The 25,971-nt window shown below is 49.9% G+C and overlaps 12 protein-coding genes across 12 annotated transcripts; 6 read left to right on the top strand and 6 right to left on the bottom strand.

Moving 5' to 3' along the window:
- Nucleotides 1–541: 541 nt before the first annotated feature.
- Nucleotides 542–1,744, top strand: COCCADRAFT_85625 (uncharacterized protein; the record flags this gene model as incomplete). Its single annotated transcript, XM_007710112.1, has 4 exons — nt 542–736; nt 791–955; nt 1,007–1,145; nt 1,257–1,744. 4 exons carry the CDS (start codon nt 542–544, stop codon nt 1,742–1,744), a joined length of 987 nt encoding a protein of 328 aa, XP_007708302.1.
- Nucleotides 1,745–3,160: 1,416 nt separating this feature from the next.
- On the bottom strand, nt 3,161–4,490 carry COCCADRAFT_1669 (uncharacterized protein; the record flags this gene model as incomplete). Its single annotated transcript, XM_007710038.1, has 3 exons — nt 3,161–3,216; nt 3,277–3,920; nt 3,994–4,490. 3 exons carry the CDS (start codon nt 4,488–4,490, stop codon nt 3,161–3,163), a joined length of 1,197 nt encoding a protein of 398 aa, XP_007708228.1.
- A 620-nt stretch (nt 4,491–5,110) lies between these two features.
- COCCADRAFT_85488 (uncharacterized protein) lies at nt 5,111–5,661 on the bottom strand (the record flags this gene model as incomplete). Its single annotated transcript, XM_007710111.1, has 2 exons — nt 5,111–5,530; nt 5,584–5,661. 2 exons carry the CDS (start codon nt 5,659–5,661, stop codon nt 5,111–5,113), a joined length of 498 nt encoding a protein of 165 aa, XP_007708301.1.
- A 2,908-nt stretch (nt 5,662–8,569) lies between these two features.
- On the top strand, nt 8,570–10,557 carry COCCADRAFT_1667 (uncharacterized protein; the record flags this gene model as incomplete). The annotated part of the gene is made up of 5 exons (XM_007710037.1): nt 8,570–8,720; nt 8,778–8,873; nt 8,957–9,314; nt 9,371–9,755; nt 9,805–10,557. The coding sequence occupies 5 exons, from the start codon at nt 8,570–8,572 to the stop codon at nt 10,555–10,557; spliced, it is 1,743 nt and encodes a 580-aa protein (XP_007708227.1).
- A 658-nt stretch (nt 10,558–11,215) lies between these two features.
- Nucleotides 11,216–12,296, top strand: COCCADRAFT_33338 (uncharacterized protein; the record flags this gene model as incomplete). The annotated part of the gene is made up of 3 exons (XM_007710071.1): nt 11,216–11,294; nt 11,346–11,443; nt 11,496–12,296. The coding sequence occupies 3 exons, from the start codon at nt 11,216–11,218 to the stop codon at nt 12,294–12,296; spliced, it is 978 nt and encodes a 325-aa protein (XP_007708261.1).
- A 334-nt stretch (nt 12,297–12,630) lies between these two features.
- On the bottom strand, nt 12,631–13,684 carry COCCADRAFT_1665 (uncharacterized protein; the record flags this gene model as incomplete). The annotated part of the gene is made up of 2 exons (XM_007710036.1): nt 12,631–12,717; nt 13,151–13,684. The coding sequence occupies 2 exons, from the start codon at nt 13,682–13,684 to the stop codon at nt 12,631–12,633; spliced, it is 621 nt and encodes a 206-aa protein (XP_007708226.1).
- Nucleotides 13,685–13,937: 253 nt separating this feature from the next.
- Nucleotides 13,938–14,624, top strand: COCCADRAFT_85506 (uncharacterized protein; the record flags this gene model as incomplete). Its single annotated transcript, XM_007710110.1, has 2 exons — nt 13,938–13,967; nt 14,019–14,624. The coding sequence occupies 2 exons, from the start codon at nt 13,938–13,940 to the stop codon at nt 14,622–14,624; spliced, it is 636 nt and encodes a 211-aa protein (XP_007708300.1).
- A 746-nt stretch (nt 14,625–15,370) lies between these two features.
- On the top strand, nt 15,371–16,170 carry COCCADRAFT_33335 (uncharacterized protein; the record flags this gene model as incomplete). Its single annotated transcript, XM_007710070.1, has 4 exons — nt 15,371–15,534; nt 15,584–15,629; nt 15,679–15,949; nt 16,139–16,170. The coding sequence occupies 4 exons, from the start codon at nt 15,371–15,373 to the stop codon at nt 16,168–16,170; spliced, it is 513 nt and encodes a 170-aa protein (XP_007708260.1).
- Nucleotides 16,171–16,906: 736 nt separating this feature from the next.
- Nucleotides 16,907–17,809, bottom strand: COCCADRAFT_1662 (uncharacterized protein; the record flags this gene model as incomplete). Its single annotated transcript, XM_007710035.1, has 1 exon — nt 16,907–17,809. One exon carries the CDS (start codon nt 17,807–17,809, stop codon nt 16,907–16,909), a length of 903 nt encoding a protein of 300 aa, XP_007708225.1.
- Nucleotides 17,810–18,668: 859 nt separating this feature from the next.
- COCCADRAFT_33333 (uncharacterized protein) lies at nt 18,669–20,213 on the top strand (the record flags this gene model as incomplete). The annotated part of the gene is made up of 1 exon (XM_007710069.1): nt 18,669–20,213. One exon carries the CDS (start codon nt 18,669–18,671, stop codon nt 20,211–20,213), a length of 1,545 nt encoding a protein of 514 aa, XP_007708259.1.
- A 70-nt stretch (nt 20,214–20,283) lies between these two features.
- Nucleotides 20,284–22,311, bottom strand: COCCADRAFT_1660 (uncharacterized protein; the record flags this gene model as incomplete). Its single annotated transcript, XM_007710034.1, has 3 exons — nt 20,284–21,464; nt 21,514–21,677; nt 21,734–22,311. The coding sequence occupies 3 exons, from the start codon at nt 22,309–22,311 to the stop codon at nt 20,284–20,286; spliced, it is 1,923 nt and encodes a 640-aa protein (XP_007708224.1).
- A 2,276-nt stretch (nt 22,312–24,587) lies between these two features.
- On the bottom strand, nt 24,588–25,593 carry COCCADRAFT_33331 (uncharacterized protein; the record flags this gene model as incomplete). Its single annotated transcript, XM_007710068.1, has 2 exons — nt 24,588–24,857; nt 24,913–25,593. 2 exons carry the CDS (start codon nt 25,591–25,593, stop codon nt 24,588–24,590), a joined length of 951 nt encoding a protein of 316 aa, XP_007708258.1.
- Nucleotides 25,594–25,971: the final 378 nt, after the last annotated feature.

The following is a 25,971-nucleotide window of genomic DNA, read 5'->3' as shown; positions in this document are numbered from 1 at the left end:
GTATGAAAGAGGAGGAAGACGATGGATGAAGCAGGATTTCGGGCGATGAGATTTTCATTGAGTTGACGGGTCAGAACAGAAGTCATGGCTGAGGCATGTGGGTTGCAACATGGCAGGAAGTACTGGATAAGCGTAGCAGGCACGCAAGTCGCATTGTTATTTGACGTCTTCGCAACTGCTGAACTGGGCGTGCTGAACAAGTCCTGGAAACTGTCACTGCATGTGGTCATTGCTCAAACCAATGCATACTCAGGCTCTTCATCTGCGCTCCTTCACATCCTGAGTTGTTGTTCCACATGATAATATATTGTACCTCGCATCCTTGAACGCCAATGGAAAGAAAGAGTGAGAGATGAAGCCCTAGTTGACAAGAGCTTAGCGTGATGTGTCGTACCTGCATGAACGACTGACGTAATCCTGGAGTCGCCGCCAAGCCCACGCGGATGGACCCGAGTGAGCTCTAGCTTTCACCGTCGCGTATCTCGTCCGCCCTACACCTCACTGGCCTTGTCGCTTCTACAATCACCTACAAACCGCAATCATGGCGCTCAGTATCGACCAAAAGCGCCTTAAAGCGACCAAATTCCCGCCAGAGTTTGACAAGAAGGTGGATATCGAGAAGGTCAACATCGACCTAATGAAAAGATGGATTGCCAATAAGATCACCACCATCTTGGGCGATGAAGATGACATTGTGGTCGAGACCTGCTACAACTTGGTTGAGCAAAGCCAATTTGTTCGTAGACACTTGTCTCGCCTTTTCGCTAGCCTTGTACTGACTTTTGTTCAGCCAAAGATTAAGGAAATCCAAATCCAACTTACTGGCTTTTTGGGAAAAGATACAGCGCCGTTCTGCAAAGAGCTATGGGATCTTATGCTCAGCGCCCAAGACAGTCCCATGGGCGTACCGCGCGAGCTCTTGGAAGCGAAGAAGGCTGAATTACAGCAGGAACAGGTATGTCATATCTCGAGCTCACCTCACCAGCATTACTAACCCAGTCTATAGCTTTCTAAGGCCGCTGCCGATGCAAGGCGCGCAGAGGACCAAGCACAGAACGCCATGATCGACTCCTTCCGCCAAAGCGAACGCTCAGATCGCCCCGAACGCGGACGCGGTGGTGGCGGACGATACCGTGGCAGTGACCGTAGAGGCCGAGGCCGAGATTTTGACAGAGGCCATCCCCGACGTGACTCGAGATCACCACCGTATGTACCATATCCCTAGATAATAAAGTTGACTCACTCACATGCGATAGAAGAAGAAGGCATTCCCCACCAAATCGCGAGCGCGACTTATATATCCCTGGAGGAGGCCGAGGTCGCGGTCGTGGAGGGCGTTACGATAGGTCTCGCGAGCGCCGTCGTTCCCCTTCAGGCAGTCGTTCTGCATCCCCACCACCTCGTCGTGCACGTCGCTCACCATCGTCAGGACCATCGCGAAGTCCACCCAGGCGCCGAACTCGTCGCTCACCATCGCTTGATCGCTCTAGGTCGCCGCCTCGCCGCACGCGACGGAGATCTCCTTCAAGAAGCAACTCTCCGCCTCCGAGACGTCGAGGAGCACGCAAGGACAGGTCTTGGTCTCCTGGCCAAGACAAGAGAAGGCTACCTAGGCATAATTCGCGATCTAGTTCTCCTCGTGATAAATCGAGCTCACCAGCGCCCAGGCTCCGAACAAGGTCACCATCACATAGCCCTCCACGCCGTCGACGTCGCTCTCCTTCGAGGTCTTCCCGATCTATAAGCCCTGTGCGTGAGCGGCGCCGTAGATACTCCACTTCTTCTGCCGCTGACTCAGTTGACTCTCGCGCTGATGTCAAGAAGCGCAAACGCTCGCCTGGTTCTAGCAGGTCCCGATCTCGCAGCAAAGCTGGTAAGGGCAGACGTCGTGTCACTCGCTCGACATCAAGATCGCCCGTTCGAAGGGAACGCAGCTCGAAAGAGTAGTTCAGCTCGTGTGGACTTTTCGTGAATGTCACATGCACACAGATCTTGATTTGAAATTAGTTCTCAAGGTGGATTGAGTAGGAGAACCTCAAAGTTCTGATTGCTGTCAACCTCGATATCCCAAGCAGATTTCACTTTAATCCTCACCAACGCACCACTGAGGATCTTAATTTTCCTTTCAAAAACGAGTAAATAGAGTAATGATTCAAATGCTCAGAATCGGTAGCGTCAGTTGTTTTGCACAGCTTGTCCTTGGGTAGCCATATAACTCACGTCGGCATTGAAACAAGATGCCATCCAATACACTTGTATGATTCTTGTGCTGTTCACTGTGCTCCACTCATGATGCCTACAATATGATGCCGGAACTCTTCTCCTTGTATCCTCTCCAGAGCAGTGGACATATGGGTCCAAACTCAGCGTACAGCAGGGTTCATGCTGTGTATCATGCGAGCTCAGAAAAGCCTTGCCCAAGTATCAGAGACCGCTGACAACATTGAGAACCTTAGAATGACGGTAAGATATAATTAAAGTCGTGACCGGTTTCAAATGCATGTCTCCGGGAAGAGTCATAGTAATTGGCAGTTGCCAAGCTGCGTTATGATCATTACCAACCTGGTCGGATTCCATGATGTCACTGAAAAGTAGATAAGTAGTGGATTATAGTGTAGGGGTCTGAATTGGAAAAGCTTCTTGTTTGAATGCAACGGCAATGGACAAGGTCTATCCATAGATTGCCTATACCATACAAGCGCTTATCAAGCCCAACGATAGCCACAGGTATAAGTATAAATGACCTGAGAATCTAGGATGGACGGTGGTTTTTAACAACGCGGTTGTTAACGACCGAGTCGTAACCTCTCTTGTAAGCCATCCCAACTTTATCACAGAGCACCACCGTTTCTTTTGCGACCCCTACATCCCTAATCCTGTTGACCAGATAACGATTCTTGGTGCAGAATATGGTGCCTACAATGACAATATCTGAGCGCACAATCTAGACGCTAAGTATCCAAAGGATCGGTCTAGTGTGACAGTACAATGCTCTGTTTGACATGTGACTCCGGGTTCATTGTAGTGTCTTTCCAGGTCGTTTCCATCTACGAACGAATCGTGTGCGAATTCTCTCATGCATGTAGTTGGACTCCGATGGGTCCTAATAGGCATTTACGGTTTTGCAGAAAGACTTTCGTCATTCATATCAATCGAGGCCTCAACCTTTTCGCCGTTTGCACTGAGCCGCTACAACGCTGATGTCGTCGAGTTTACCTGTATTAGTTTAAGCAAGAGAAAACCCACAGTCGATGTCAAGTTTACCAGGGTACTAACCTCCTTCGATAGACAGACCCTCATCGATCGCCTTCTCCATGTATGGACTCTCAGCAAAAGGATCCAGAGCAATCTCCTTCGCTGCATTAACGAGTTGCTGAGCCACAAACTGCATGCCATCCGCGTATGTCTGCTCTTCTATATCTTTATCTTTGTCACCACTCCATCTCTCTATACTGTCGCAAACATTTTCTACAATCTCATGTTCCCACAGATTATCCACCACACCATCTGTCATGGCAATTACTACGTCGTCTTCCTGAATCTCTACACAATCCACCATCGCATTCTCGCTTGGCGTATCAGGACTATTTGTCCCTATCTGCCGCGGACAATCGAACCAATGCCATTGCTCTTTTGTCCTGAATACAACTTCTCTAGTGTTCGGGCGTATGACGAGGATCTGGGAGTCGCCGAGCTGGGTTACGTAGAGGACTGGGTGATTGGGTTCTTCGTTGTCGGCGCTGAGAAGCGCACCGCACGTCGTGGTTGTGCCATACCACGCGTTGGGTTTCGAGGTTGCTTGTTGGGTAAGCTTGTAGGCATTCTGCAGGTAGGTGATAGGCTCTGGAGGAGTTGTGGCGTTGTAGGTTGCAGCTTCTACTTCGAGAGCCCAGAAATGGGCAATGAGGCGGGACCAGAGGCTACGCGTGTCTTGTGTTAGCAGTGATCTAGCGCTTTCCACATGGACGGCTGGGAGTGCTTTGGTTGACTAACGCTGCATGCCCTCTCTCCCTAGTAGCCCATGCTCCGACGCCGTCATTTGCGGCAATGAAACTCTCGCTGACTAGCACAGCATCATCGCCATTTGTAACTCCTCTAATCATCTGCCCATTGACTGTCGGCCGCCGGTCTCTACTCTTGTTGTACGTGCTGAGTGGTTCCGAGAAGCTCGTAGAGGGCATGGAGAGGAACGGGGGAGGGAATGGTCTCGATGGTCTCTTTGCAAACAGCGCATATCCAGCCTCAAAGTAAAAGGGTGGCTTGGACTTTGGCGGGTCAGCGTTGGGGGGAACGGGCGTGGTCGTCCCAGCGCCTATCTGCGCCTTCGGTACGTCTTCCGAATACCATCTCGACTGCTTCTTGAGGTGTATTGTCACGGACAAGATGCGCGTTCGGTGTGGTGTAGATTGTTGTGTTGTGGTTCTCCAGGCTTGTGATAGTGGATGCTGGAGGTGGGGCTTACTGCGAACGCGAAAGGCAGGTGCGAGCATGCCAGCGGCTGCCCGATCTACAAGAAGAGAGGCGAAGTTAGTTGGTTGATTCAAGGACTTTCGTTCTAACCCTGTGGTCAACTGGGGCCAAAGCTACATAAAGAGCCGCTGTGCTCCAAGGTTACGGTATGCGGGGAAACCCGAAAGTGTGGTATGCACATAACAAGCGGTGGATCGGGGTTGAGATTAGGGTGCGAACATGAGTCAGCACATTTAAGGCGTTTGGTCTCTTCATGACGTCTCGGGGGACTGGATCTGGTGGTGGTTGCCAATTTGCAGGCTCGTCATTAAATTATGGTTATCAACTGAAGCTCGGCCAGACTTGATGGTCATTTCCTGAACCATCGAGCGGCAAATGTCCATGTCCCACCAGGACCGCATGCTAGCGCAATGTAGATCAACTAAACATGTCCCGATTTGATCTGCGGGCTGATATTCTTACAACTGTAGGCGGGAAGGCTTTGGGAGTTCCATGGATTACTGGGAGGCACACGCCGGATTATTCCTCTCTTTACAACGATGATCATTGGTATCCCAAGTAAACGCCTCCTGATGCATCACCCAACACGACCTATCCGTAGAACTCATTCTCCCATTCCCCAGTAAATCATGGAGGTCCTTTATGCCCTCCTCTTCGCAAAGTTCTCCAAGTCCGCCCTTGTAGCCACCCCGAGCACGAACTTCCTGCTTGCATCAGTCACCACCGCAAACTCCTGCTTTCCGCTGCCATCTACTCCGCCATTAAAAAACTCCTCAAGCTCTTCGAGTGGCGTCTCTGTAGTGATGACCTTGTACCTCCTGCCGCGTCGCTGGAACTTGTGCATGGCCTCTTGAACAGGGTCGCTGTCCTTGACTTTGCCTTCTTTGAGAAGTTGCTGGAGATGCGGGATGCTAATGTATCCAAGTAGTGCGCGATTCGCCTCGGCAATGACAGTGAGGTGTGTATAGTCGCGTTCAAGGCCGGACATGAGCGCCCATGAGATTGGGTCGGTAGGCTTGACGGAGAGGGCAGGCGGGGGATCGAGGTCTTCTACTGTGGCCTACCAGCTGTCAGTCAGTCAGGCATGGAGCAACGGCCATTGCACCAACATACGCCTCGGTATTTGTTTGCCCATAGTGCCTGGTAGTCGCCATTTGGTGCGTCGCTCGCAGTGCTTGGATCCGCTGCCATAGTGCTCACTGGGTAGTACGTAAATATGGTGGGGATGCTTATTGCGCAACTTTGTGCCCAGATTGAGAGCCGCAGATGCTTGGGCCTGCAGTTACATCACGCTAAGCACGCGGAAGCGGGCTTTAGCGGGTAAGGCTTTTGCAATGTTTGGAGCGTGTGACGAAAGTCCCAGGCGGCTGTGAAGACCCAGCACAAGCCTGCGGTTGCAGCCCTCGAGATTACTGGAATGCACGCCTCGGCCTTGAATTGGACCGCGCTTTCGATATTGCGCTTTATTCTACTTCCTGTAAATGTGGCTTGGAATTGCGCACTGCCATATCCACACTGTACATTTATTCTACGTAGCTCTGCTTGTGCCAGTGTTTGGTTTTGCAGTTGATACCACACGTGATGAGCACTAGCGATAACTGCAGGTCACTCGCTCGTGAGAGCCGCCCACTTCTAACACCATCAACGCCCTCAACCCTGCCAGCGAAGGAACATCTCGTGTCTTTGTTGCACAGTACCCAAGTGGCTAGCCCCTGTGCTGGCGTCAGATTGATCCCGATACCAGGACAGCACGATGGCTCCCCCGACGCACCGCTACCCCTCGCTCGATCGCTCCTATAAATCGCCCCGACGGTCGGCAATTGTGTGAAATGCGTGTCTAGATACATGCACTACAAGTGCGCGCAGCTAAAAATTCTGAGCTTCTAGGGTGCACAAATATTTACGGTGGCTCTCCAAGTCGTTGTTAGCCGCCGGGATAGGAAGCAGCAGCAGCTCTGGACATGCTTTATGAGCCATACAACAGCCGGGGAGCGCAACAACACTCATCTCACCGCGCCATAGCTTGGCTATGAAATCTCGTGGCCAAGGTGTATTTCGCATCCGTACGAGTAGCTTGCGGTCGCCCATTTCAACATACCAGTGCACTCGACAGGAAGTCTGGCTGTTTAAATAGCTAGCATGACGACAGATCGTTGCGGACCGACTGATTGAAAGCGGAAGCCCAAGGCAAGCCCAAGTGCCTCAGTCATGTGCTGCACCCAGAAAGATGACTACTGGCTTATCGATAGCCAACACGGGAACGGAAAAGCCCAGCCCCCCGGATCGCGATAATCTGGGGCGGTTGTCCAGCCCAGATCTGTCTATACAGAGGTACAGAAACAATCCGACTCAAGTTTCGATCTGAAGATGGGCGTCCTGTTCACAGTACAGCTCATACAGCTAATCTGTTCGGATCACGAGGTCTCTACACAACTATCGGGTCACAACTAAGCTCGAATGCTCTAACTGAGTGAAACGTCTTTGTCGGATACTGATTACATATTTCAGTATATCCGCAGTAACCCACCTTGACATATGCTCCTTTATAAGACGAATTGGCTCCAAGAAGCCTATAATACTCAGATTGTACTCTCTAGAACCCATCAAAGGAGTAGCGGCTGGTAATACTCCCTGTTTGTGACGCCGTTGGCCGATTCCTTAATATCGTCACTTCCAGCATGACGGAAACAAGGCCCTTGGAAGAGATGGAGTCAGGCAAGTCTGAAGATGGTAATGAGGTAACGAGAGCATATAACACCACCCTTCCTGACACAAGTTATTGTCCTATCGTAAGCTATGCGGAAGTGAATCACTCAGCATACGGATCATGTAGGCATTGCTTGGAAAACGGCAGGCTTGATGGACGCCTACAAGTCGCGGAGAGCTGAGAATCAAATATTGATGGATCGTTGAAAACTGGAATCGCGCCATCACGACTCATTCCTGTGGCCGATGACTAGCTGCAGTTGGTCTTGGTACAGATTTGTGCGAGGGTTTGGGTATTTCCTCTCGCAACCCTGTGTTTCATCAGTCTCTTCAGTGTATGGTAAAAGCCCGTGTACTTGACGTACGGGCGTCGATATGGGTAAGTAGGCGGAAACATGTCCTTATAGCAAACAGACATACAGAAATCACCCCAGGAGCGAGAAACGAATACAGTGAGTGACTGCTCATCCCCCAGGATAGACATGTGTTCGAGCTGACGAAGGCTGAAGTGTAGTCGAAATGCAAATCATCCCTGACAAGCCTACCAAGAGCAAGTCCGAGACCCCGCAGCTCAGCGTTCCTATGTGTTGCAATCATTCTGACCGTTCCACGATGACCAACCTCAGATAGAACATCATGATTCACTAACGACGAGCGTATAGACCGTGCAATATGAGAAAGAGCTAGGGAGAATAATCTAGAAGAGTATCGGTTCTCCCAACAACGTGCGCGTTCACCTGGAGGCTTCTTACGACAAGTCGCATGTGCATGCCATGTGAAGCCAATCGACCGTCCATTACGCCTCAGCAAGAGTAAAAGGAAACCGCCAAAAGAGCTGTGTCAGTAGACGAGACTCTTCGCATAGGGTCCATCTGCAAGCCCCTTGCGTTGAGTTCGTGACTGTGTGTTGGCTGGCTGAAAAGGCGCAGCAGCTTCGTACTCCAGCACGGACCTAAGTCATCGCATCCCGCCAAACCTTGGAAGGCGGCGATAGCAGCAGTAGCCAACACCCACAACACGGCAAACACTCCACACGCTTGCTGCAACATTGCCAGAAGGTGGTCGGTACATCCAGAGGTGGCAGTGAATCACCTCGGAATTTTTCCCGATCAGTAGCACGCCCGTTGCGGGCAGACCGACCAACGTCACGTGCTGCGCCTGGCGTCGCTGGAAAGTTGAAGAGTTGCGTCTCCGATCTCTTCTCTCTCGCCCTCCCCACATCACCACAAAACAACCCAGCCACCTCACCCACCGCGCATCATCAATCCGCGCTGTCAACCATCAACCACGCGGTCTTGCTGTCGCATTCATCCTATCAACTTCCTAAATCGCGACCCTGCGCATCACTTACGCGTCGACTCGACATCACACAAACGTGAGCGTGACTCGCACAATGGCGGAGGAGGCGAAATCACCCGTTCCTGTGGACGCCACGAACAATACCGAGGAGGCGACGCGCTCCACGGATGGTGTTGCTCAGCCTGCCGTCGCAGAGGCAAAGCCGACTGATGACGGCGTTGTAGCTACCTCTGGCGTTGCTGAAGGTAAGAGACCTTACTTCGTAAATCGGCGAAGAGGATGCTGACATGATTGTCTACCAGTGACTGAAAACAAAGACACCCAAGAAGATGTTGCTAGCAAGGATGATGTCACCACTGACGCGCAGGCAGCGCCTGTCGCTGCAAGCGATGATGCAGGTGAGTGGTAGACAGCCCAACCAACCGGAGGCAGCACAGACAGGTCTTACTCTTTACGCTCATGTACTGACATATTCTCATAGATGCCGCACCTGCCTCTGACGCGCCAGCGACCAATGGTACCCCGGCTCCCAAAAAGGCCCGCAAGTCAGGCGCTGGCATTCCCGAACACAAGAAGAAAACACCAGCTAAGAAGGCAAAGAAGGCACCTGAGCTTCGCCTGAATGTGTCGCCGGGAGACATGCACATGGTTGCTATGCGTGGATACCAACCATGGCCAGTCATTGTATGTGACGAGGAAATGCTCCCCGAGTCACTTCTCAGCAAGCGTCCTGTCAGTGCTAGGCGTATTGACGGCACATACCGAGAAGACTTTCTTGAGGGTGGCAAAAACGCCAAAGATAGGCGGTATCCTATCATGTTTCTGGGTACAAACGAATTGTGAGTAAACAACGATCTACTCTTCTGCATAATAGGTTGCTGACCAAGGTCGGTAGTGCGTGGCAAGTCAACACTGATCTGTTGCCATTCGATCTCGAGGAAGTGAAGAAGGATGTGGAGACTGGCAACCAGGGGAAGAGGAACAAAGCTCTCTGGGAGGCATATCAGATTGCTGCCGAGGGCCACGATCTGGCATATTTCAAAGATATGCTCTCTGCCCACGAATCTGCGATGCAAGAAGACCTTGAACAGAAGGAGCAGAAGGAGCAGCAGAAGAAGAAGGAGAAGGCCGAGAAGGCCTCTAGGCGCAAGAGCACAGCAGCCACAACATCAGAAACCGCTGATGCGGAAGACACTGGTGATGCTGCTGCTTCAGCTAAGAAGACCAAGACCGCAAAGAAGCGCAAGAATGACGGCGAGAGCGATGGCGAGAGCGGAAAGGTATGTATCACATCCATGAATCGATTTGCAACTACTGACATGGCGACAGTTCGCAAAGACTCTCAAGACCAAGCTCAAGCTGACGACAAAGACACCAAAGGAGCCATCTGCTGCAAAGACGAAGAAGGAGCCCAAGTCGAAGAAGAAAGCCAGCGAGGAGGCTGAGCCTGCAGCACCCGAGGAGCCAGCTATGACTGAAGAAGAGTGGTTACAGAAGCGCGAGAAGCAAGTTCTCTACCTCCGACACCGTCTCCAAAAGGGCTTTTTGTCCCGCGACCAGGCACCCAAAGACGAAGATATGACAAGCATGTCCGAGTATCTGAAGCAGCTTGAAGCTCATGCAGATCTTGAGGCTGAAGTGATCAAGAAGACCAAGGTCCACAAGGTCCTTCGGGCTATTATCAAGCTTGAATCTATTCCAATGGAGGAAGAATTTGCTTTCAAGAAGCGTTCGACTGAACTTCTTACCAAATGGAATAGCGTACTAGCATCCGACACGGAGCCGGCTGGTGCGAACGGTGTCAAGAACGAAGAACGCGAGAAGTCCGAATCTGCAGAAAAGACTGCGGAAAAGAGCAACGAGGAGACGGCAGCGAAAAAGGATGATGCCGCTCCAGAGACTACCTCGAAGCCAACTGATGCGGAAGGCGACGTTGTTATGGCAGAAGCAGACAAAGAAGATAGCAAGGAGGTATCTGCGCCTCAGGTTGAAGCGAATACCAGCGACGAGGCTACTGACAAAACCCCTGCTGAAAACAAGGTCGACGGGGTTGCCGGGACTACAGACGCTATCACTGCCTAAATCATCCTCAGTCTGCGTGGTCAACTAGGGGAATGTAGATGTTCCTTCTTCTATTTCTGCTACTATCAGCCCTCTTCGCAGGACTGCACCCTATGCTTCAGAGCGATTGCGGCTTTGTTGGCTTTGTTGAGCGAGTCTAGAACGCCCGCATATTGAGGATTCTCTCTGGCGTACACTAGCTTTCACGGGGTTTGAATGACCCTGCCATTTCTAATATTTATGCCTAAAGTGCTGAGCGGGCATTGCTGTCTATGCTCGATGAGAGATATACGAGCTAATTTCTGCTGCCCATATTTACCTTCTTGGGCGGCTCCTTGCCGAATGATAGCTAGTGGAGTACAAACATGTCTTTGCAAATTGAACAATAAATACCAATACTTTCCAGCCCTAGTTTGCAAGTTCCTCCGTATGCTTATTCGGGTACGCGGCCGGCTATGCTGTCCCCGCTGTTCCTCTCTGCTATGCGTTTGCGTAGTTGCTAGATGTGGCGCGTCGCGTCAATGCCCCACCATCATTATGACGTCCCTATGCGTTGAGCTCCATAACAAAACCATGCGGAAAGCGTACAACATCGTTCCTACAATCAAATCTTCACAGCTGTTCTCGTGGTCCTCCTGCTCGATATTCAAATTTAATAGTTATTCAAAAGTATACCAAAATGGCCGGCGCATCAAGGAAAGACCTTCTTAAGAAGGTGTACAATATGGTACCGCCTATGCTCGAGAGCTTCCACAAGGGCATGGAGACCGCTCTGGGTTCTAGAATGCATGTCTAATTCATTTTTACAGGTCAATTGGGTCGTGTGGCAGTCATTGGTGGCAGTGAAGATTACACTGGCGCACCCTACTTCTCCGCCATGGCCTCTGCAAAACTAGGCTGTGATATGGTGCTATCTCCCAGAAACCATCATGCAAGGAGATCTGCTGACACTACTTCAGTCTCACGTCATATGCGAGCCGGGAGCAGGCGCCGTCATCAAGACCTACTCCCCTAACCTTATGGTACACCCGTACATGCGACAGTCCAAGAACCTTGCGCAATCCGAGAGTGCCGAGAGTGTAAGCGCAGAAGTTGTTGGAATGCTATCGCGGCTCCACGTTGTCGTAATTGGTCCTGGCCTCGGTCGCGACAAACTTATGCAAGACACATGCGCAAAGGTGATTGAAGAGGCTAGGAAGCAGGGCATCCCTTTTGTACTGGATGCAGATGGTCTGTACCTTGCACAGACGAGGCCTGAACTCGTTGAAGGCTGCAAGGAGTGCATCCTCACGCCCAACGTTGTGGAATTTGGAAGATTGGCCAAGGCAAAGGGCGTCAACGTTGATGAGGGCGATCCTTCAGAACTTTGCTCCAAGCTATCAAAGGCTTTTGGTGGTGTTACGATCATCCAGAAGGGTGCCAAGGACTACATTTCCAATGGTTCACATACCCTGGTCTCTGAGGGCGAGGGTGGCTTGAAGCGCTCGGGCGGTCAGGGCGATACTCTGACGGGTAGTTTGGCGACTCTACTAGCCTACAGGAAGGCATACCACGACAAGCTGTGGGACATCGGGACTGAGATGTCAAGGAGCGAGACGTTGGCTCTTGCAGCATATGGAGGCTCTTGTATTACGAGAGAATGCTCCAAGTTGGCCTTCAAGGAGAAGGGCAGATCGCTGCAGGCCAGTGATCTGACAGAGCATGTTCACACTGCGTTCCTCAACGTCATTGGAGAGAGGGAGGAGACGCCAATGCTGTAGATGATGCCCATGAGTTCAGTACAGGAGATCGAACCTACTCAGTCAAGTAAGACTGGGTGATTGTAAGATAAACACATAATAGCGATGATTCTTCGTATACATTCTGAAGTGATAGCTTAAAGCACATATTCTGAAATGAGTATTTAGAAGATGAGAGGAAGAATTGCAGTATGTTTGGAAAGTGAGCCAACGTAGGCGAATATTCTGGTGTTCATGATAAATCCTCTTAAGTTGTACACTTGATCTATACCAACATTGCAATCAAAGGAAAGAAAAAAAAGGGCCTCCTTCTGCCTATCATCACGGGCCAGCCATGATTCATAGAACAAAATGTCTAAGCGAGAGATCCTCCAAGCACCCAGACTTCACCGTTGGCGACCTTGTCAGCGATACTCTTGATTTCGACGTTGGCGGGTTGGATCTGCAAGATTCGATTAGCTCAGAATCTGGTAGTGCTTGGCAAAAGGGAAAAAAAAGCATTGGAAAGAAAATCTTCGGCAACACCACGAAGAAAAAGTAGTACAAATGTCTCCTCGATGTCGCCAAAAGAGAAACAACTCAAGAGAAAAAAAAGAACCTGGGGTATCTGACTGAAGCCAGACGAATGCTGATGAGAGTGGGACTCGAACCCACGCCACTTTCGTGACCAGGAATATGATGTTAAGAAGACCTTAACCTGGCGCCATAACCAACTCGGCCATCTCACCAATTATTTTGGTTGTTTTGATGGAGATTTTGGAAATTGCATCGAATATGTTCGTGGGCAGTTGGGCCGAGAGGCGAATGGCCGCCCTGCGGTCCGGTGGGGCAACTCGGAATGCAATGCAGACTACTGTACTGACGGGCATGCTTACCTTCTTTTGGCCGTCCTTGGACTCCCACCAGATCTCGTTGCCGGCAAGTGTCTTGATCTTCTTGCCCTCTTCCCACGGACTTTCCGGTACAATGTGTCGCTGGACGAAGCGCTCGAGGTTGCTCTTTGCGCGGTCTTCTCCGCTAGCGCCCTGGTAGGCTTCGGCGCCCAGTTTGTTGTAGTCGTCTGGGTCTTCCCATGGTTTCCTCTTCAAGTCGCGCATGACGCTGTTGTGGGGAGCGAGTACAGTGGCGTTCTGCGCTGCGTTGTCTAACCGTCCGGCTACAGCGTCGATGTCCCTTGTCAGGCCGCTGAAGATGGCAATCTCCTGTGTGTTTCCGATAACATCGGATATGATGACGCCAGTTGAGGCCTGCCCCTCTGGTTTGCCCATGATGTAGTCGCGAAGCGGTGATTGCTCGGTCAGGATGTGGAGCGAGTTGACGATGCTGTCGAACGGGCGAGACTCCGCAGAGCAAGCGAAGATTAGAGAGATGGTAGCAAGAGGGTACGTGAAGAGAGATCCGGATTTCATGGTGGCTTAAGCGGGGTGCATTAGGGTGTTGCTGGAGGGTTGTTTGTGAGCGCGGCGGTTGGCGTGGGCAGCACACACGTCATGCCGCGGTGAAGCCAAGACCTCGTGCTCACGCGAATGATCGTCGGCAGTCTTTTTGAGCTCGGGGACTGATTCCTCTTCTTCTTTCACTCATGTCTCGGCCAACGTGAAATTCCGCGCCTTTGAGCGCGTCGCTGTTCGACCCAACTCTCTGAGAAGATAATAAAAAGTTATGGCGCTGCAAATTCCAACGGTCACGGTCGTAAGTTGAATCAATGTTTTCGAACCCCTAGGCAGGTACTAAGAACGGTAGGATGATCTCCTCGCTTTCCACGCGCAGCATTTCCCCCACGCGTCAACGCCAGAACATATTCTCTACGGTGTACATCACGAGGCAGAGACGGCTGAAGAATATTATGACGAAGAGGACGATGGGCTCGGCTACTATCCTGACGGCACCAAGCGGACCTTGACTGACGAGCAAATTGCCATGTTCCGACACTCGGAAATCCAAGCCATCCTTCGCAAACGGCGATTACAGAAAGAAAACGGCGAATCTTCTGACTGTAAATCTACTTCCGAAAAGCCGTCTCCCGATGTTGCGAGCCCAGCGCAAGAGAGTTCTTCGCATGTGGTAGACGATTCGCAGCAGGCTCAGTCAAAGGAGCCAGGGCAAGCAAACAAGCAACAATGGGCTACAACCAGTGCGAAGAGCAAAGCCAAGGCTAAGAGGAAGAGAGACAGATATGCGAAAAGGAGAAAAGAAGTTAGGCTGCAAAAGGGCCTGCCGAGACGAAGGAGTGGTCGCAATGGTCCAGGCAGTGATTACAGTGACGACGAGAGTGATGAGTGGGACCCATGGCACCAGGCGAATGGGCCGGATGCGCAAAAGGACGACACCCTGGATCTAGACTATTGAACCAGACAACTCTTGCAGTTATGGTTGCTTGTCTTGGCCCACCCTCCATCGCGGCTGTCCGCTTTCAATAGCATTGCTTCAATGCTCTTGCGCAAACAAGTTTGTAGTCCACACACTGAAGTCCATATGTGAGTACTCCCTTTTCCTTTACCGCATGTGCAATGATGAAACTTCGTTATCGTCATCCTTAGGCGGAGATGGTGCCGGGCTTGAGACGAGAGTGAAGGACTGCTTGCAGTCCTTCACTCTCGTCTCGTCTGGCGCCATCAATGGCGAGTTTACAATCTTCTCTCTGAGCACTTCCTCATCGCCTTCACTGCTGAGTATGTCATGCGCAATAATGTACTGACATGAAGATTAGGTGCTCGCTCCCCTCCGGTAATATTGATGCGAGTTGCGGGTGTAGGTGAAGTTATGGCTGCAGTGAAGGCGTAGGCTTCTGTTATGATAGTTCTAACTAGCATAGACGTTGTGACTGCCTTCTATTACCTTGCCGTTCCAATGAGATGTGATCAAGTAGTTATTAATTAATGCCCTATGGCCAAAAGATACGCTCTCCTTCACACTCACTGTCACTGTGTTTGCTTCCCGCTCACCGTACTGCGTTGGCGTGATAACATTTCCTATGAGGGTCTTGTCCTGCTTTCACTCACCGCGAACAGTCTCACTTAACTCTTCCACTTTCTACCCTCTGCTTATATCTTGAACACAACCCTGCTCGTCAACCAGTCACTCTCGACATCATCATGGCGCCCCAAAAGCCTGCTACCAACGACAAGGCTCAGAAAGCGAAGAAGACTTCCACTGATAAGCAGAGCAAAGACGTGGTTGTGAAGAGGCCTGCACGCGGATACCACACCTTCAGGAATGGCATGCTCAACGTTACACCCAAGGGCGGAGAGAAGGACATGTAAGTACACCATGACTGGACTTTGCAGGAGACAACTAATATCCATCAGTGTTGAAGCCAACCGGAAATCGCCTCTACTTCGTCTCCCGGCTGAGGTAAGGAACTACTCGCCATCCAGATATGCAACGGATACTGACTATACAGGTCCGCAATATGATATGGGAGTTTGCGCTCGGCGGAAGAGCGTATGAGGCAAAACGCGACAGTTATCGCATGCATTCGCAGGGGGATCCTAGCAGAGTCGCTCTCTTACGAGTATGCCGTCAAATCTACGCAGAAGCAGTTAATATCCCGATGCAACAAAGTGTATTCTCCATTCCGTTGCATTATCCAATGAGGGAATGTTTCTCCCGCTTCAAGACTGGCCAGCGTCGCCAGATTACTTCCCTCCGATTCGAGATTTCTTTACAAGAGAGTCAAGAATCCCTATCGAAAGACATCCCCCGGCTTTTTTCCATACTGAAATTGCCAAAGTACCTCCCTGGTTTGAAGAAAGTGGTCTTCTGCATCATTATCAAGCCGAAAGTCGACACAATTATCAAGCAAACCATGGAAGATAAACTGCGCTGCGAAATAGAGGCTGTCTCTTCTGACATGAACTTAGAAATTGGAATTGAGCAGAAAGTAGTTGAATAGTACTGTCAACACCTCGGCGATTGGTAAGTATCAAACATGATCATCAACACAGATAAAAACTGATATGGATATCTGACTAGGGTCGGTGTCTCTTACGCTTACGAAATCGAACGGCATCTCGTAAGATTAGCCTCATGACGCGGTTGCGATGAATGATACCATGAATCTGGTGGTTGGGAACTGGAGCGACATGTATCCATGATCATCCAAGGTGCTGGCTTTTCCAAAGCCATCCAACCGAATTCGATTATGCATTGGTGAATCGGATCTCCTAGCTTCGGCAGGAAATTGCAATAGGGCAGATGTAGTGCTTTCTGTCATTTCTGCGAATCAAAATTACAATTTCCCGATCGTCTCTTTTTCTCTTTACTCATCGTGCAACCTAGATCCTGCTCCTGAAAACCTTGAATCTCCTAACCAGAGTATGCTTGGCGAAGCTTCAGTATGAGACAACAAAGTTCCTTGAGGATAGTCGGCTAGTTGTTCAAAGATGGGGCAGGCGAGTCATTTCATCTCGGCGGTCATAAACGACGAGAGAAGAATTGTGCCAAAGCCATGAACATGGAATGAAGTTGGGTAGGTTTATTTTGGAATCAAAGTTTGTATGTTCAGTCGAGCCTAATTAGAGAAGCCGGTCGCACGGCATAGATACCTGAAATCAAGCTCCTCCAATCCGTGTCTGTCCACTCCTTTCACAGTCGAGTACTCACTATCCACTATACCAAGTCATGAATATCTACTTCTGAACATAGCTCGTGATGGACTTTGCAGGAATCTGCCTGCGCATGAACGTGACAAAAATATCCTGAAGCTTTTCCTTTTCTTCGTCTGTTGCGCCTAAGTCGGCTTCCTGCCTAAAGTGATTGTCCCAGACAACTTGTATGTTGATGTTAGATACTCCTCTCAGCCTCTTGAATGGCCAGATGGCGATAGAATATGCGGCGTATAAAGACGGATCCTGTGGATCAGCTTGTAGTTCGTCGATCAGCGAGGAAAGGCTTTGCTCAAAGTGTTGGACTTCGAGTAGGCAATCAAAGATGTCAAGACCGACATCGAATTTTATGATGGATGGTAGTGCGCGCGGCAATAAGAGCATGCCTTCCAAGATTTCTTCGAGGACCGCTAGACGGACATCGGATAGATTGCGTGTTCCATCCTTGTCGATACATCGGAGATAATCAGAGTAATCTGAGACTTGAGGAAGTTCCAACGACTCCAAATCTCCATTCGTTATGGGAAACTCTGCTTTGTGGATAAGACTTGATACCCGTAGTTTTCGCAAGTAGACATGCTTGATGCGCTTTCGAATACGGGTTGAAATTTGTTTGCGGAAGACAGCGAGGAGAGAGTGATGCGGCTCCTTGTCGCTGATGAACACCCACCGAAATAATGGTGAGGTAAGATACCCCACTGCTTCCTTGTGGACATCTGCTGGATACCACCGCGCTAGTGTTGCCAGAAGGTCTAGAGCTGGTGACTTGAGCGACTGCTTGTTCTCATGCGCAAGTTCGACCTCGATGTCCGTGATGCCGCCTTTGTCGCCGTTGCCGCTTACTGCCCATTTGAAGACCATGTGCTTGATTTCCAAAGGCATCCGCCGAGCAAAGTTATCCTCGAATGTACCATCCTTCGTTGCCATCTTGAACAATGGGTTAGTAGTGGGGACCGAGGAGAGACACCTTATTCGGTTGACTTCTTCGGTTGTGGTGTCAGAAGTTAGAAGTGTTGACAGCGATATCGGTCAAGAGCAAAGTATTTGATCCCGCACATCTCTATAGGAATGATAAAGTAAAAGGAAGTAGTTGTGGTCAAAGTGTGATACGTTCACATTAAATGACCTTTACTATGAATCTGTCATAGGCGAGAGATAGTCTGGAGCATTGTTGAAGTATGGGCGGGTTTTCTCAGACTGGTCGCGTGCCATCTGAAAGTCGCATCGGTTTACCCGTCGCAGTAAATCCGGTTTAATCATAGTTGATAGCCGACGCATGATACGAGTGAATTGAAAGAAGTATGATATTCAATGCAAAAGCCAGTTGCTGCAAAACTAGGTGTGTAGTGAGAAACGTCAATGCATATAGGTGAGAGAAGGTGCCAATCACGTGCGAACCATGACGTACCCCACCCCCACGTTTTCCAAAGTGGGGGAAAGAGTCCTTCCTGCACTTGCAACATCTCGGCCGCGCAGCGAACATCGGCAAGACTGCCGGGTGTCTTCTTCCTCCACCGGAATCTAGAAGCTGTGGGCTAGGCCTCCCATGCAACGCGCCAATGAGTCACTTGTATAGATGGGGACTATTGCGACTACTACGCTTAAACCCGCGACGGGTTTAACGTCCCCACTAACGATGCAGGCAATCACCTGTCTTTTGTAGACTGCAACTCTTCCTCTTCCTCTTTTTCTTTTTTCTTATCTATCTTCTCTTGATTCACCATTTCGTGGCTGTTGGAACTGCATATTCTATCTACTCCGGCACCATCCGTCGTACATCGCCACCATGGCTCCCATTTTCGTATCACGAATTGCAAGCTTCCTCGGTGTCGAATCACTCAATGCAACGGGAAGGGATGCTTACATTATCATTATACTGCGCTCCTTGCGCATGTTTGCTGCTGGCATTCCTAGTCTTGTCCTAGCCTTATTCTTCGCCTCCCTCAATTTTCAGGATTCGAGAATCGGGGCTTTCATGACCTTGACGTTACTCGGAGATGTTATGCTCTCTTTGCTACTTACCTTGGTAGCGGATAAAATAGGAAGAAGAAGAATCTTGTTTATGGGCAGCGTGATGATGGCTTGCTCAGGTGTCACGTTCGCTCTTTCTGAGAACTTCTGGATCCTCTTGATTGCGGCAGTCTTTGGCATCATCTCCGTTACGGGAGCTGACTGTGGGCCTTTTAGGGCAGTCGAGGAGAGTATACTGAGTGGATTGACGGACGAGAAGACAAGAAGTGACGTTTTGTCGTGGTACGTGACGGCAACCACAATGGCTGGTGCTATAGGAGCCGAGGTTGCAGGGCGAATGGTGAACGCTTTTGAGAAGAGCAGCGGTAACGCTACCAAAGCATACCATGCTTTGTTCTGGGGATACGCAGCCTTTGGCGCACTCGGCAGTATACTGTGTCTAGGATTGAGCAGCAGATGCGAAGCTGCCGGCGAGAAACTTGCCGAGATGAAAGAGCGAAGGAGAGCCAGTGGTGATGGAGAAGAAGGAGAAATGCTCCTGGAACCAATGACGCCAAGTACAACAGATGGATTCGAGCAGAACGGCGAACCTTCGAGGAGACAGGAAAATCTCAGAGTTACACAATCGCCTAAGAAGAAGAGCTATTTCAGTCAAATTTCCAAAACGACACGATCAATCCTGTACAAGCTCTGGATCCTCCTTGCCGTCGACAGTTTGTCGGATGGAATGACACCCTATTCGCTCATGAACTACTACGTCGACCGCAAATTTAGCGTCTCCAAAGCTACACTCGGAGACATCACATCGGCCTCGCAATTCCTTTGCGCAGTCGGCGCTGTTTTCGCTGGACCACTGGCTAAACGCATCGGACTCATCAACACCATGGTCTTTACTCATCTCCCTTCGTCGTTATCCATTGTTTTCATCCCTGTGCCCTCAAAGCCTGCATGGACAATCGGGCTGATGCTTTTCCGCGCCGCTCTCAACAGTATGGATCAGGCACCACGTACAGCTTTCATTGCTGCAGTTGTCAAGCCCGAGGAGCGCACTGGTGCCATGGGTATCACAAGTATGGTGCGTACCTTGGCTATGAGCGTGGGTCCGTCAATTACTGGTCTCCTCGCTGGCAGCGATAACTTCTGGGTAGCTTTCTTGGCATCGGGTACGTGTAGAATAATCTACGACATTGGGCTATGGATCTTGTTCGTCAATGTCAAAGTTGATCAGGGTGCTGGGAAGAAGGATGAGGCAGACAGTGTGCAAGATGAAGCTTGGGATGGCTTGCTCAGTGACACGGAGAGTGATGTTAGCAGCGAGGGAAGAAAGAGCAAAGATATTGAGAGCGAAAGTAGTGTTTAGATTGTAGAGCCAATAAAATCGTGGACAGACTTATTCCAAAGATATCGAACAGTAAAAACCCTCTATAAAACTAGCACTGCACCTTCTCAGCCCGCAACAAGGTCTCGTTACGATCGTCGGTCTGCAACTGCACCTTCACAGCCTTTGCCTGTTTCCTTTTCGCGCTCAAGCTTTCCTTATCACTAAACCTCTCTTTTGTCTGGTGATCCAAACCATGGAACAGTGACACCAGCGCACTCGTCTTCCAAGCCTGTGTGTCAGACGTATGGGTCAGGCTCATGGAAGTTATCAAGAAGACGAGCGTCGCGAGAACAGCAGTAATGGGCAGTACCGCAAAACCCCACCGAACATGCACATATGACTCGACTGTCATGGACTTCCCGGCTGTAGGTACAGCACCCATGAAACTGCGGAATGCCGTAGTCATGGATATAGCCAGATCGCTCATGAGCATATCGAGTCCATTAGTGTACTCGTAGTAGTTCCAGTAAAACGCAGTCAAGATATCCGTGTCGAAGAACGTCTCTCCCGAAGCGATACCGACCGTGAGATTAACGACAACAGCACGGTCAGGGTCAGTGATGCTGCGGGTGAAGTCGCTGGTGGTCCGGGTCGCAGAGCCGTTTGTGAAGATTGCGCCGAACCAGCCGCGGATACTCAGGAGGGCACCCATGCCAACGAGATACGCAGAGTCCTTGGAGTCACCTTGAATGTAAACGCCGTAGTCGGCGTCTGGGTCTGGCGAGCTCATGTCGAGGACCGTGTGATTCATCACCGAGTGCGTGATGTTTTCTTGATGCGTACCGTTTACTACTGACGCTGATATCGTGTTGACGCAAGCTTGTAGTGTGCACTGTGTAGCCCAGGGGTTGAGAACTCGGGGGGTGTCCTGGTGCTCTGTGCCCATGAAAATGAGCTTGATGAAGGTGGAGTGAGGCATGTCGCCGTATGCGGATGGGATGAACGAAGTCATACTGAACACATCGGAGCTGGTGTTGAGCAGCGCTCCTTGAGGTACTTGCCAGCCGCATGAAGATACGTTGGCTGAGTCAGTTATCTCTGGTGGACAGTATCGCGTCATGAGGGGTGTGATATCGGTACATTCGTGGCAAACAGCAAGTGACTCGAAGGGCTTCCATGCGCAGTTACCACTTGAGCATTGAAACTTTAGAGACGCTGCAGGTCGATTGTTCTCTGCAAACAGGCCATTGTAGACTGCGGCTTTTAGGGGAAGTATTGGTACAAAACCAGCTGTGAAATGTTAGTAGACTGGCTGATGGTGTTTTCTGGAGATACTCACTACTGCTGTTACCCGTCAGTGCACCGGTGTAGTTGACGGCTCTAGGGATGATAGCACCGACGTCGCTTTCGACAGTTCGCATCTTATACGTTGCTATCTGCTGTGCGAAGGGCCCAAGGGCCAGCCCGACGATAGCGACGATGGCACCGAAAGACCCAAGCAATCTGAGTAACAAAAGTGTCAGTCATAAGAAGCTAATGGTTGAAGCAGATCAACTTACCCTCCTCTACCCGTCACGAGTAACTTAAGCGATCCCCAGGAACCACGGCTGGCTTCGTCAAAAACCTCAATGTCGGATAGCGGAGTCGGCTTTTGCTTGAAGCGGATCCATTTTGCCTGTGATATTCCACTCGAAAGGCAAACGGACATGGTAGCGTTGGCACATGTAGCCATCAAAGCGATGAGCGCGTTCAGAGTAATGTCGTGAGGCCAGTCCGGTAAAGCACGCCCGTTGTACTTGAAAACGACCCCGATAATGGCAGCAACAGCTCCGAGAGCGACGAAGATAGCCATCATCTCAAATGCCCAGGTACGAGCATGAGAAGACTTGGGTTTGCCCCCAGACCTCTGGCTGGATGTTTCCGAGGTGACGGCGGTGACATCTGTAGAGGTACTCCAGTGCGCTACATGTTTAGTATTTCGTGTTCCTACGGTTGATACTGGGCTGGCATGATCGTATTCAAAGTTGCGATCGTCTTGCCCATACCGTTGTTGAGTTGGTGAGGGTGAATCGCAGCCCTCATTTACTGGCTCAATATCAACGTTAGGCTGATTCTTATGCAGGTGTTGGTACGCCATTGGGAATTTGAGGTGGAGAAGATTCGTCTCTACGCATAGGCTCAAGTGAAGAACTCAGAAGGGGAAATGGCTTAACATCGATATTGATATGAGAGCTAGATTTCTGCCTTCTGTTCAGCTGTCTTCCAGGCCTTGGCTTCCAAGCACGATAAGCTACAGCAACCTACTCTAAGGTGTGGTAAGCTCATGCCGCGGACCTTAGATTAGGTTATGCCCGTCCCGCATTGCATTAGGGCAGATGGGGGCTGAAAATATATCAAGTCTAATTCGTCGCCTACTCTACAGGAATTGCCTACCGCACGGAGAAACCTGAAAATGTGTCTTAGCTGCCTAATAGAATCGCAAATCGTATGGATACACGCGGTGGCACTGCATAATATACAGGGTGCAAGGCTGAACAGGCGCATCGGCAGAGTTACTGAGAAGTGAGCTGATGCAGAAGCTCAGCAGGCTACTTGAAGTCTTGGTATATGCATGGAGCAACATGTCTGAGTGCTACTGGGCGCCACAATGTTAGCAGGATGTATTCAATACATTTGGACAGAGGGAATTATTCAGCCCCGCACTTTCGGCCCCCGTTACCGGCGATTACAGCTTGAATTGGCTACGTAGTTTTTCTGCGTTAGATAAGCTGGTGGAAGCGATAGATAGCAACGTGCGTGAGCTGAGGTTGGTGGGGCATACCTATTGGTCTAGAAATTTTGGTGGCGTGGGGCTGTACTGTGGCATGAGGCTGAAGACGTGAGTATGGGGCCATTAAGCGACGAAGACTGGTTCTAGACCCTTACTGACATATTAAATATTCACATGATTTTGTAATAGGCGATGGATTAGACGGTTTATATGCCTTAAGATTTTGATCGCGGCTGTGATAGGTCCCATCTCACCAGGAAATCGAGAATAGTAAAGACCTTTTTGGTTGAAGCTAAGAGCGGAACGGCCCATACACCATCTGCTCTAGAATTATTCCGGTAATCGATACCTTGGCGAACAGCATCTTGGCGATCTGCTCGTTGCCTCAGTCGAACAACAGGGGAGCCTGTTCAGTTGCCCCCGTTTCCGGTTCCGTGCCCTATTAGCATACTTAAGTACTACACTAAAGTAAGGGTCTGGTATGAACTTTATTTTGTGGCTATGTAGTGATCACGTGGAGGTCACGTGGTACCTTAACATGTGGTCAGCTGTGCAAGATTAGCACTTGGCAGGGCTTAGTACCATGTCATGGTACTATTAGCGCTAACAAATGGAGCTCAGTGTTGTGACTCTATGAAAATGTATATAGATTCTACTAAACACAAAGGCGTTTTCTACTTCGTTTTGAAAAGACATTCTATATCTCATTAGCAAACCGGAAAACAGAGCTGAACCGAACATGCCCCGCACACATAGCCCCGCATCCTAAGGTGTGACGGTTCTTATTGCGAAGATGTTCAATCGAGGAATGTTTAGATATCTGCGATGAATGTGTGCTACTTGTATCTATCTAGAAGCTTGACGTTGCGGCTGCGGCGGGTGGTTCTATGTATTACACGGGACTGGATTATACTATACTTTGCTAGTCTCGGTATGGGTTAGGAAGAGATATTTGTGGTGCATATTGTGCGATTGTTTGAGAGACTATTAGAAAAGAGTCGTCATAGTTGACTAATCGAGAGAAGAACGATTGATTCTAGAATCAATATGGAAAAACTAAACCTCAATCTGAGTAAGAGAAGCACGTATAAGACTTAACTACAAAGATAGCAATGGAATCCATCAAGTCTTATATCCTCATTGCTTTCAATCCTGCCATAAGTCTTTCGTCCTTTCAGCAATTATGACACGTCACGTGATCCGCGCACCCCATGTCGACTACGGCATTCTAACGTGTACGTCGGTTGGCGTTCAACCATCCGTACTTCGCTAGTGATAGAATGTTTCTTGTTAGTTACTCCAATACATATAGAAGTCACTGGCGAGACTGCGCCTTCTCTAAGACACTACGTGCGCTGAAGGACTGTGTTCTGATGGTAAGATAGTCAAGACAGTAATAGCATTAGATGCTTGCAATGCGCTGCACAGCGGAATTGCCAACGGTGCGCAGATGCTGAGTAGCTCGACTAGGCAACATGTGCAGAAACTAGCCAATGCTGCGTCGTTGTGGCTTGCGACATAGACGTTGCAAATGAAACTACGGTAAGAAAGTGGCAAAATATGGAAACATACATTATGCACAAAAGAAAATCCAAAAGAACACTACCCATGTATACCTAGCCGTGGTAATTTACTTCTACTAGCTATGCATACGGTTCTACTTGCTTCTCACTCCACTCCCAAAAAGGTCCTGCTTTACCATCGGCCACAAGGTCCTTCCGGACCTCTACAATTCTCCCCCAGGGTATGACCCAATCTCCTTCCTTGAGATTTGCAGCTTCAGGTGCCAGTCCCACGAAAAGCTCCGTATAGGCACCATATACTGGTTTATGCTGAAAGGGCCTGGAAAGCAAACTCAATAAAGTCCCTGAATGTCGCGTCAACTCAGATTTGAGGAGTCCCGGGTGAAGTGCCTGTATTCTATCAGCTCAAGAACAAATCCAGATTGCATGCAAAAAGAAAACTCACAGTGCTAACCACTCCGTCGTTCTTGTGTCTTCTCTGATATTCAATCGCATGTAACACGTTGCCTGCTTTGCTAATGGCGTATTTTGTCGTTGCTGATTGGTCCTTCTTGTAATCGAGGTTGTCCATGTCGACTCCACCCCGCGGCGCAACGACCTCGGCTGCGCTCGAGGACACCCAGGCCACTCTGATACTACCGGGTGGACTTGATTTGGCAGTTTGCACGATTAGCGGGGTAAGCAGTTTTGTGAACAAGAAAGGCGCTAGACAATTCGTGCCGATTTGCAGTTCGTATCCTTGCTCCGTCTTGCTGCCCTGAGGCGGCATCATGACGCCCGCATTGTTGAAAAGCACATCCAGTCTCTGTTCCTTGCTCAGAAACTCCTCGGCGGAAGACTTGATTCCTCCTAGATCGTTGAGGTCTAGCTTGAGGAAGTGCAGCTGACCAGTTGCATTTGGGTGGCGCTCCTTGATCCAAGATATCGCGGTGTTTGCTTTCTCTGCTGAACGTGCCGCAACGTAAACTGTGCCGTTACGGCTGTACAAGAGACGAGCGAGCTCTTTGCCCACACCTGCTGAGGCACCGGTGACGATGTAAACTTTGGATGTGAGGTCGGGAACACTTTCTTCTGTGAACTTTGGAGCGGGAGGAAAGGCTTGCGAGAGTTGGCTGGCCATCTTCATGTTGATGCCTCCAGATGATCTAGTAACAAGTTAGTCTTTCGAGAATACCACATAACTAGAACCGAATTTATCAAACCAATTGACGTGCGATTTGCTCAGGTAATTAGACTGACTTTGTTCATGAACTGAAGGCTCTTCGTCAGATTTACAGTGTAAGGTCTTGAGAGATTGATTGAACGCTGAATTTTAATACCACACGTTACGTCTCTTCTTTATATTCACTCTCTTCATGGACATCTTGAAGCAGTTTCGTAAACTTTCGGCCGGATTTAACAGCCGGCGTTAGTGAAGCCACTGAGAGTCGGACAAGTTGCGTGAAGTTACTCCTCACTTGTTATCCCTGCTAGCAGCTGTATACCGTCTTTAGAAACAAGGGAT

The sequence above is a fragment of the Bipolaris zeicola genome (assembly GCF_000523435.1).
Source record: "Bipolaris zeicola 26-R-13 unplaced genomic scaffold scaffold_14, whole genome shotgun sequence".
Taxonomy (NCBI): Eukaryota; Fungi; Ascomycota; class Dothideomycetes; order Pleosporales; family Pleosporaceae; genus Bipolaris; species Bipolaris zeicola.
Note: the sequence above shows the minus strand (reverse complement) of the source record. Positions and strands in the feature narration are given on the sequence as shown.